The following is an 11,219-nucleotide window of genomic DNA, read 5'->3' on the forward strand; positions in this document are numbered from 1 at the left end:
TTCAGTTGATTCCGTTTCTATAGCAACAGCACGCCGCCTGCAACGAACACTCTCGCGGCACTTTGGAGCCGCGCGGCATTATGGGTGCTGTCATGGTGGCTACCTGCTGGTGTTAGAAAAACGTTTCAGAGTGTGTCTCCTGGAAGCTGCTGCCGGTGGTTTTGGGTGGTGTTATTTTCTTTAATAGTTTGCCAGCTACGGTACCGGTTGGAGTCACCGGCAACATGGCGTCTACAGCGGCGGGAAAGCAGCGCATCCCGAAGGTGGCGAAGGTAAGAAACCCCGAGCAAGATTAGCACCTCGCGGCTAATGCTAACAGTCGCTAAAGAAGGGGGCAGATTTAATAATAGGTAGATTTTATAACTATACACTATGATTTATTTTACTCATTTATATACTATTTAAACTTTGTGGAATTATTTAGGCTCAAATGATATTGTTTTCTACTTACTTCTATTAGTTTGTTTCAACAATCCTAACGTTAGCTTCCGTCTGGACTAAAGAGTTTTTCTACTGTTTTTTTGTTTGTTTTTGACGTTGTTTATATTAGATAAATATCTAAAGTACTAAAGTCTATCAAACATACATCAGGTCATTCTACACTTTCATCAGATTCCTTAAAACTCAAAAGACCAGTTTTAACTCGCCTTTATTTTGAAAATGTTTACAATTTTAGTTATCGGGACAAATCTGAACTTTATTGTTCCGGGATGCTTCTTGTTTCCAACAGGTTGAAATGAGCAAAGAGACTCAATTCATCTATGTCTGTTTAGATATTTTATAGAATACTTAGTTGCAAAGAAATTAAATTCTGCATTTTTTGGCATCGGGACCACCTTCGATGGGGGAAAGCACCAAAACATCAGTAATTTGACCAGAAAAAACTAGTTATTCTGCAAAGTTATGAATGTTCTGTGGGTTTTTTAAACTTCATTATCATCATTAGATGTAGGTATGCTTAAAAAAAGACAGTTCAAACGGTGAGCTTGGTTATTCTTTATGCTTCGTTAAGTCAGTTTTTGTTCACTTTAGTTGAGAAGACATGGAAAAAGTTTTTCTTTTTTCCCCCAAACATCTTTAAAAGTGGAATAAAACTGAAGTACATGATTTTATATTAATTACAGATGTTTTAAAGAACTTCTATGAACAGTTCAGTCCAGACCGTTTTGTCTAAAATCTGTTAATTTCAGTATTTTTATTGTCCTTAAATGCTACAGATTGTTTGTTTTAAATCGGACTCTGAGAATAAGAGAAGTGCATTTAGACCCACATCCACTACTTTGTGTTTTTCTGAAGTAGAGACAGAGACATTTGGGGCTCAGGTGTTTGTGTTGTTTCAGGTGAAGAATAAAGCTCCTGCAGAGGTTCAGATCACCGCTGAGCAGCTGCTCAGAGAGGCCAAAGAGAGGGAGCTCGAGCTTCTGCCTCCTCCACCCAAACAGAAGATCACTGATAAGGAGGAGCTCAACGACTACAAGCTGAAGAAGAGGAAGGTCAGCTCACTCACCAGACACACTTTTATGCTATGAAACGGTTCAGATTTGCTTCTGCTGAAGGAAACCATGAAAGCTGCAGGTTCTGATTCTGTCAAACTTCCTCTGAAAGGGCTTTGAAGACAACATCAGGAAGAACCGGACCGTCATCAGTAACTGGATTAAATACGCACAATGGGAGGAAAGCCTGAAGGAGATCCAGAGGTATTCACCTGATGGCTGGCTTCATTACTGACCTCTGACCCCTACATTAATTTGCTTCATTCTTTTCTCATTAAAGTTTATGAGGAGAAGCTTGACCTCATTTCCTCCAGTCTGAACTGTTGAGTGAGTTTCTAAACGATGCATTCAAGTGCCGTCTGCTTTCAGAGCTCGGTCCATCTACGAGCGAGCGCTGGACGTCGATCACAGAAACATCACTCTGTGGCTGAAGTACGCAGAGATGGAGATGAAGAGCCGCCAGGTGAACCACGCCCGCAACATCTGGGACAGAGCCATCACCATCCTGCCCCGGGTCAACCAGTTCTGGTAGGACCAGGGCTCCCAGTACACGGGCGTCCATATTGGACCAGTGAGCTGTTTGGACCCGTTCTGCTTTCTAAAGCTGCTCCACTTTAATACACTTTATTTTGTATTATTCAGTGCTTTAAATGAATTCAAATGATCAATAGTTCAAATGTCAGCCCGTTTTTAAATGAGCTGATTGGCTAAACTGCTGTGCAGGTCAGCCAATCATGTTAGAGTACATGACATGTTTCCATAAATACTGAAATTATTTAATGTGATGAATTCAGCTTTAATTGATTTGCACATCTATATAGATGTGTCTTTTATTACAGTTTTAAACTGTATGTGTAAATATCAGGGCTGTTGTAAACGAATATTTTAGTAATCGAGTCATCTATTGATTATTCTTACGATTAATCAGGTAATCGGATAAAAAAGATCAAATAAAACATTGGTAAATCTAACATACCAGTGTTACTGTCGCATATTAATATCAGTCCAATTTTTCACATTTGAGCTTCTCTAAGTTACTTTTTTCTGTAGTTTAGAAAATTAACCTGTAACAATAACAGCTCAGTTTCTAAGTTAACCTGAATAAAAGTTACACAAAAATCTGAACTTCTATTCATTGTAGTGATAAAGAGGCTCAGATAGCCTGTCTGTTGTGAGCAGGTTCTAATAAAAATGTCTTTTCTCCAGCTTTTGGTTCATCTTCAGTCAGTTTAACAGGTGAACTCTGACCTCGGCCAACATTTATAGCTTAGTGTTCATGTTAGCGACGGGATTTCACTTGTCATACAGAAACATTTTCCAGGTATGTAATGTCACCCATTTGTTGCGACCGGGATGATAGGAAATTTATATTCCGGTATTTTCATAAAGCTGCGCGTCAAAGCGAAGCCGCCCGCCGTGTTCGCTCTGAACCAGCAGCTCAGGCGGCCGAACTCCAGCCGTCGCTCCCGTCACTTTAAGGATGTTTATCGGTCCCCGAAAACGATGCAAACCTGGACGTTATCACGAATCAATAAAATCCTCCCAGGCCGAACTTGAAAACGGGACGTTGTGCTGCTAACACTTGGCTTTCGTCAACAACTCGGGTGGAAGTGAGAGCGCCGATAAAGTCCCGGCCGGAACACGGCGGCTAAACAACAAAACATAATATAACGAGGCTTCGAGGCAGATCAATTTTCCTCCAGGAATATTAATAATCAAGGAACTCGAATCACTGGAGGAATCGTTTCAGGGTTAGTAAACATTGTTTTGTTATGTTTTGTTATGTTGATGAGGGTTTTAGACGCTTTAGCTGTCGGCGTTTCTCACGGTAACTTGGCTCCAGAGTCTGACGCTGAGCCTCTGCTGCTCCTGCAGGTACAAATACACCTACATGGAGGAGATGCTGGGCAACGTGGCCGGCTGCAGGCAGGTGTTTGAGCGCTGGATGGAGTGGGAGCCGGAGGAGCAGGCCTGGCACTCCTACATCAACTTTGAGCTGCGCTATAAGGAAGTGGACAAAGCCCGGAGCATCTATGAGCGATATATCCTGATGTTTGGTTTGTTGATGTTTAGGGACAGTCTGGAGGCCCGTTTTCAGTTTGTACCCCGGATTGGTGTAGGAGCTGCTCAGAGTTTACGGTCGGAGCGATTTTCAGGATTTTCCATCCTGATGTGGTTGAATATTGATGTACCAATACTGCTGATCGCTAAACATCAGATCCTTTAGGTAAAGCAAATGGAAGTGATTCAGAAACCAATCCTGAGCGCTTCCAGGTCGACAGCCGTGATTTCCTTGACTCCTGTGAACTCGTCATGGTCCACCCCGAGGTGAAGAACTGGATCAAGTACGCTCGCTTCGAGGAGAAGCACGGCTACGTGGCGCACAGCAGGAAGGTGTACGAGCGAGCCGTGGAGTTCTTCGGGGAGGAATACGTGGACGAGAATCTGTTTGTGGCCTTCGCCAGGTTCGAGGAGACCCAGAAGGAGGCGAGTTCTGACAGAGCTGTGACCTTTGACCCGGTGACTGCTCCAGCGTTTCTCTGACTCTGTGTTCGGTCCACAGTTTGAGCGGGTCCGAGTCATCTACAAGTACGCCCTGGACAGGATCCCCAAGCATCAGGCGCAGGAGCTCTTCAAGAACTACACCATGTTTGAGAAGAAGTTCGGAGACCGCAGAGGAATCGAGGACGTCATCGTCAGCAAGAGAAGGTTCCAGTACGAAGAGGAGGTCAAGGTGGGCGAGGAGCCGCTGGAGGTCAGGGCGACCGGCTGACCCAGACTGACGCACTCTCCGGTTAAACGCAGGCAAACCCACACAACTACGACGCGTGGTTCGACTACCTGCGCCTGGTGGAGAGCGACACGGACGCCGACACGGTGAGAGAGATCTACGAGAGAGCCATCGCCAACGTGCCGCCCATCCAGGAGAAGAGACACTGGAGGCGCTACGTCTACCTGTGGATCAACTACGCCCTGTACGAGGAGCTGGAGACCAGGGTGGGTTCTGCAACAGCTCAGAGCAGCCAGAACCAGCAGAACCGGGCCTAACCTGTTGATGTTTGGCAGGACCCTGAGAGGACGAGGCAGGTCTACCAGGCGTGTCTGGAGCTCATCCCTCACAAGAAGGTAACTGAACACCTGGAGCCGTCTCTCTGCTGCCTCTCTGCTTCTGACGGTTCTGGTTCTGTTTCAGTTCACATTCGCAAAGATCTGGCTGCTCTTTGCCCAGTTTGAGATCCGACAGAAGAACCTGCCAGGAGCCAGAAAGATCATGGTGAGAGCCTGAGCTGGTCTGACCTCTGTGGTCGGTGCTGCTGGTTCTGACCCGTTCTGTGCTGCCAGGGCTCGGCCATCGGGAAATGTCCCAAGAACAAGCTGCTGAAGGGCTACATCGAGCTGGAGCTGCAGCTGCGAGAGTTCGACCGCTGCAGGAAGCTGTATGAGAAGTACCTGGAGTTCAGCCCGGAGAACTGCACCACCTGGATCAAGTTCGCCGAGCTGGAGACCATCCTGGGCGACGTGGAGCGAGCCCGCGCCATCTTTGAGCTCGCCATCAGCCAGCCCAGACTGGACATGCCTGAGGTTTGGATCCCAGTTCTGGTTCTGATCAGCCCGGTCCATGTTCTGCTCTCTTATCTGCTGCTTGGAATGCCGGAGACAAATTATTATTTTGTTTCAGTCATGAGGAAGAGAGTCCAGCTCCTCCTGTCTGTAGTTTGGTTCTTTAGATGTGCTAGTAAAAGACTCTCTGTCCTCTGGGTGTATTTCTCTTTTTAAATGCGTTCATGGGGTTTGTCTCTGCGTGTCCTGCTGTCCTCCCAGGTCCTCTGGAAGTCCTACATCGACTTTGAGATCGAGCAGGAGCAGTTTGAGAACACGAGGAACCTCTACAAGAGGCTGCTGCAGCGCACGCAGCACGTCAAGGTGAGGGCCGCCGCGTCGCTCTGATGAAAGCCACACGAGGCGGAGCAGCGACTGACCGCCTCGCTGCGCAGGTCTGGATCAGTTACGCCAAGTTCGAGCTGTCGGTGGACGGACCCGACCGGCTGCAGCGCAGCCGCCAGACCTACGAAGACGCCAACAAGAGCATGAGGAGCTGCGAGGAGAAGGAGGAGCGACTGATGCTGCTCGAGTCCTGGAGGGACTTTGAGAGGGAGTTTGGCTCCGACGGCACCAGGGAGCGGGTCCGGAAGCTGCTGCCGGAGAAAGTGAAGAAGAGGAGGAAGCTGACGGCCGAAGACGGGGTAAGAACGCAGAAACCGGGAATGATGGGAAATGGGCCGCTTGGTTCTGGAGCGTTAGGAGAGTCGGTCTCCAGAGCCGTCCCTCATCACTTTTATCAGTTTAAAGAAAAATTAATTACAGGAACAAAGTCATATAAAAAATAATTATATTAGCAGAATAAAGTCATAAAATGAGAAGAAAACTTTGGTAGTTATGGAGAAGAACCTGCCATCACAAGATGCTCAAAGCTCAGCGACCTCAGATTGTTACTTTATTAAAACTTGACCTGTTTACGATGAATGTGAAGATCTCGGATCAGCTGATGGATCCTGGAGCGACGCAGAGGAATCGTGTTTATACTGAGAAGCAGCTTCTTCTTCTTCTGTGGTTATTAATGTTGATCTTTCTGCAGTCGGACGCCGGCTGGGAGGAATACTACGACTACATCTTCCCTGAGGACGCCGCCAACCAGCCCAACCTCAAGCTGCTCGCCATGGCCAAGATGTGGAAGAGGCAGCAGGCCAAGGACGACGAAGAGGAGGAGGAGGAGGAAGAGGAGCATCCTGCAAACCCTCCAGAGGAGGAAGAGCGCTCTGAGGAACCGGCAGCGGCTCCTGACAAACCGCCGGAGGGCGAGGCCCAGATGGAGAAAACGTACGACGACCGAGACGACAGCAGCAGCAGCGAGAGTGAGGAAGAGGATGGAGGGAAGAAGCGGAGCAGTGAGGAAGACAAAGACTAGACGTTTCTGTATCAGACACGACTCAGACTCAGTTTCTGAAACAAATGTTCATTAGAATTTACAGCAAATTAAATGTTGAAACATTTTGTACATCCAGCGGCTCTCTGAGGTCAGCGGAGGTCGGCGGGTCAGGGAGCCGCGGCCCCACGTTACTCGATGTCCTCCGGCCGGACGGGGTGCGGCAGCGGGATGATGGACTTCTTCTCCGTGTCTCTGGACAGAGCCTTCCTCATGTCTGCAGGGAAACCGTGTTCCAGTCAGGACCACAATAAAAACCGTTTTCTACCTAAACGTTTGGAGTGTTCAGTAGAAGAAGAGACGGCCGGCCGCCTGAAGGTCAGGAAGCTTTTAAACCCAACAGGAAGTCAGGAGAGGTTTACCCCACAAAACTTGGTTGTTTTTTTTTAATCAATGTTGCTTGGCAACCAGGCTTTCTCTCGTCCTGACCACGCCCCTTTCCCTGTTGGCTCCGCCCCTCTGGCTTGGCCCCGCCCATGTTGGAGTATTTCTGAATTTGTCAGGTGGGGCTTGAGGTTCCTTTCTGTGTAAAGAGCGCCCTCATGTGGTCACAGATGGAATTTTTTACCTTACTAGGCGATTATTCTGATTTAAATGCTGAGTCAGAATTAAAACTCTGCGGTTCAGTCGGATCAGCAGATCCAGACTGATTCCAGTTCTGACCATCAGGACGAAGTTGAGCTGTGGCCTAGTCAAAGTAAGGCGCTGCTGGGTGGCATACCGTATGCGTCCTCGTCCGGCTCCCCGTTGCTGGCAGAGTAATACTCGATGACGGTGCGGTAGACGCTGTAGCCCAAACGCTTGTACATGTTGACGGCCACCTGGTTGGAGACTCTCACAAAGAGATCCACGAAGAACCCGCCCTTCCTGCAGGTCAAAGGTCACACCTTCAGGGGTCTCACACACACCCTGCAGAGCCTCCCTCCGGGGGTCAGAGGTCACTCACCTCTCTGAGATCTCCTCCAGCATCTCCATGAGCTTGGCGGCCAGGCCGAGCCGTCTGAACTCCGGGGCCACCGACAGAGCCGTGACGTGGCCGTGCCACTCCTCCCGCGCCACCGATCCCTCCGCCTTCCCCATGACTGACCAGAGAGAGAGACATGATGCTGCTGCAGCAACGCCGCAGCGTGCTGCAGCAGAGCTCCAGGCTGCACTTACTGTAGCCCATCAGCTCTCCGCCCGGCGCTTCAGCCACGATGAAATACTCGGGCCAGTGGGCCAGGTACTGCAGGTAGAACGGGATCCCATACTGCAGGCCGGCTGAGGAAACGGGCACAGCAACACAAAGGGCTGCCCAGCCGGGGAGCGGAGGGGAATAATTCAAGGTTTTTATGGTAAAAAGCTGAAAAGTGTGGAGTGCTTTTGCATTCAGCCCATCTGGGTTTGGCCTCCAGCAGCTCTGAACATCTGAAGGTGAAGCTCATCCACACTCAGGTTTCCTGCAGGATTAGCTCCAGCTTCCAGTCAACTCTGACCTGCTTTCCTGTCCCACAGCATGATGCTGACACCACCATGCGTCACTTAGAGATTGGGTGTTTATAGCGATGAGCAGAGTTTGTCTTATTTTACCACTACAGGAAACGTTTCAACACTTCAGATTTTATCTGTAAAAGGTAATAAAATGATGCATATTTTTTCCTTCCACTAAACTATACACGTCATATTGGTCACATAACACGCTTTTCAGTTAAATGGGGAAAACATAGAAAGGTTTCTGGGTGTGAATACTTTAGCAGACACTGCAGATGTAAAAGGACAATATACAGAAAACAATTATTAATATTTAACATCAATAATTGTGCCTGTAAATCTTAAATTCTAAAATATCAGTTATCTAAACATCTAAAATGAAAATAAAATGCATGAAACAAATGAGAAAAATAAACATCTGATTAGAGAAGGATACAGTTTCTGTGAGAGGATCCAGGTTTCTGTTGAAAGATTAAAAACATTTAATGGTAAAATTTCCTTTTATTGATCACAAATACGGGAGGAAACTGCCAGTAAGTCAACATGAACGAACTCTGAACATATTTGTGCTAAAAATAAGATTTTACGTTAAATTAACGAGTTGAAACATCAGGCTGGAATCAAACATTAACCCAGATGGTTCCGATGGGCCTCAAAGATAATTCGGCATCAGTTTGAAGGAAGCAAATGTTTGAATTGATCAGATAATCTGAGGTAATCCCAGGTATCTGACCGGGTCTGGGTAGAACCCGTCGGCTGGGTTCGGAACAGACGGACGGGTTCTGCCTGAACCGGGCTGCTTCTGACTCACATGTTGTTGAATTTAAACAGATCGTCGCAGGTAAATGGCCGTAATGAAGTCATCTTCCTCCTGCTGCCGCTGCCGTCCACTGAAGAAGAGGAGGAGCTCGAACACCAGTCACTACCACCGGTAGCTCCCCCTGCTGGAATCAGTGAGCACTGCAGCCTCTCCAGGGCCATGTCTGCCCCCTGCTGGGCCAGAGCGGAATGACTCCTCATAGAGAAATCACACGTCGGCCTGGGAGTCATTGTGATCACTGCTGGTAATAAATTTACTGCAAATGATGACATATGGCTAAAGGTTACCAAACCACCAGACCCACAGGAGCAGTCTGAAATAAGAGGCTTTAGTTGTTCTGGTTTCCACATATGTTAGGGATTTTTTGTGTTATTTTTATTATTACTTTAGATCAGTGGTTCTTAACCTGGGTTCGATCGAACCCCAGAGGTTCGGTGAGTCGGTCTCAGGGGTAAAGACACACTGTGTAAAGTCGTGATGACGCGCCGCTTTGCTGCAGAGGATCACGTTACATTGCTGAGCCAATCAGAGCTGCGGAGGAGCCCTGATTGGAGGAGCTTCACTCTCAGCAGGGATTTGAACTTGTGTCTTTAATTACTTCAGCAAAACTCAGTTTTTACCGAATTCTATAGCTTCTAAATCTGCTCCTTAGTCGCATCTTTTTCGGGCCTCCTACTGCCTCTAGTGGTGTGGGGGTGGTAACACAACTGATATAATTACATTACTAAATCAGAATACCGCAAAGTCTTTATTTATTATTAATTTTTCATTCTCTTAAGAATGTAGAGATAATTAAATGATCTAAACAAGACCTTAAAGTGGTTCCAGTTTCTCTCGATGGCCAACCTGTTGAAACTGTGGCAGATTTTAAATATCTTGGGTCTTTCCTGGACAGTCAGCTCAACTTTGCTGAAAACATTCACTATATTTTGAAGAACTGTTCTCAGAGACTCTACCTTTTAAAAAGACTTGGTGATCTTTACCCAACTAGACTCTAGGTGGGTAACCCAACTAGAATTTGGGGGAAAAAATCATATATTATTTGTCAAAAAAGAAGGGTTCAGTGAGTGCACATATGAAACTGGTGGGTTCGGTACCTCAAAAAAGGTTAAGAACCATTGCTCTAGATCATTATTCAGTCTAATGTTAATCAGTAGTGACGTGCTGTGCTAAAACTTTTTGATCGCTGTGTTGAATATCTGTGTTCCTGAGAACTGATTGTTCCCTGAGTGTTGGATGGAGCTGCCATCTATTTTTATTGTTCATCTTTTCTCACTTTGTTTTCCCAAATAAAAGGCTTTAGCAGAGAGAGCAGAACGCCGAGTGATCGTTTGCTGAGTCTTCTCCTTTTGCAAAACTTCAGCCATAAAATTCATGTATGTTGTCTGTGGTTCTTTTATGTAGGTTCACGAAAAATACCCATCAACATGAGCTTAAACATGTGACCTGCTTGAGCTTCCAGGCAAATTCTCTGCTGACCCGATAATCAACCAGTGTTTCAGTCAGCATGAGTCAGTTTAATGCACAGGTCCGTGTAGAAGGATAAAAGAAGGAAACGACAGTAACTAGAAGAATAAATAAATACAAAAAGTACAAACAAAAATATCCAAAAATAACAACTTGCAGATAAACATAAAAAACAACCAATAAATAAATGCAAAAGTCAAGTCAAAGTTTATTTCTATTGTACATTTAAAGTTCACCAAAGTTCTGCTCAAAACAAGAAAAAAATCAGATAAGTGTGATAATCCAGTCTAAAATGTTGTGGGTTTCTAGAACCAGAACCTGCTGGGTTCTGGACGGGTTAGAGGTCCAGCAGGTCAGAGCTCTGGTTCCGCCAGAAGCAGCAGGTAAAGGGTTAAAGCTCCTCAGGACCTGAACTGTTCATCTGCCGCGCTCAGCAGGTGTAGGGGGCGTGGCCACCGCTCAGGTGTGAAGGCCGCTGCTGAGCTCAGCGGCTTCAGACGAACTTCCGCCATGATGAAGGCTCTGCTGTGGCTGTGCGGAGTCTTCCTCATCCCCGCTGCAGCTCCGAACAGCAGCGACAGGTAACCTCACCTGGAGGGACACGGAACTATCTGTAGAAATATTAAGATTTTAATAAATTCATTTTGATCAATTATCTGTTTTTTAAAATAATTGTTAGGTTGTCTTTGAAATATTGTTTTAAATTTAACATTTTAATAACTAATATTTATTTCATCACCAAATCATTTGAGTCTGTTATTCGTTTTTGCTAATTAGTTTTCTATTTATGTAAAGTAAATAATTGGTCTTTACTTTTTAGCATTAAACAATTTATATTTTTGATTTTTTTTCTTCACATTTTTATTTATTATTTAGACCAGTGGTCCCCAACCCTCGGTCCGTGAACCGGTACCGGTCCACGGACCGCTGATTCAGACTGTTTGTTCTCGGACCAAATTAGGGGGAAATTAAATGACGAGAATAA

General features: G+C 46.2%; 2 protein-coding genes across 2 annotated transcripts; one reads left to right on the forward strand and one right to left on the reverse strand.

Annotated features, from left to right (window-relative positions):
• The first annotated feature begins 88 nt into the window (after window positions 1–88).
• On the forward strand, window positions 89–6,750 carry crnkl1 (crooked neck pre-mRNA splicing factor 1). Its single transcript, XM_014970943.2, has 14 exons — window positions 89–272; window positions 1,341–1,493; window positions 1,606–1,697; window positions 1,863–2,021; window positions 3,369–3,535; window positions 3,802–3,980; window positions 4,057–4,227; window positions 4,299–4,490; window positions 4,560–4,619; window positions 4,687–4,767; window positions 4,836–5,075; window positions 5,316–5,417; window positions 5,489–5,737; window positions 6,130–6,750. Exons 1-14 carry the CDS (start codon window positions 225–227, stop codon window positions 6,457–6,459), a joined length of 2,223 nt encoding a protein of 740 aa, XP_014826429.2. The 5' UTR covers window positions 89–224; the 3' UTR covers window positions 6,460–6,750.
• Window positions 6,492–8,943, reverse strand: naa20 (N-alpha-acetyltransferase 20, NatB catalytic subunit). The gene is made up of 6 exons (XM_014970945.2): window positions 8,759–8,943; window positions 8,384–8,408; window positions 7,636–7,726; window positions 7,424–7,559; window positions 7,199–7,344; window positions 6,492–6,694 (listed from the first exon to the last, which is right to left on the reverse strand). Exons 1-6 carry the CDS (start codon window positions 8,926–8,928, stop codon window positions 6,609–6,611), a joined length of 654 nt encoding a protein of 217 aa, XP_014826431.2. The 5' UTR covers window positions 8,929–8,943; the 3' UTR covers window positions 6,492–6,608.
• Window positions 8,944–11,219: the final 2,276 nt, after the last annotated feature.

Source organism: Poecilia mexicana, unplaced genomic scaffold (assembly GCF_051168715.1).
Source record: "Poecilia mexicana isolate PSO_F unplaced genomic scaffold, ASM5116871v1 scaffold_21, whole genome shotgun sequence".
Taxonomy (NCBI): Eukaryota; Metazoa; Chordata; class Actinopteri; order Cyprinodontiformes; family Poeciliidae; genus Poecilia; species Poecilia mexicana.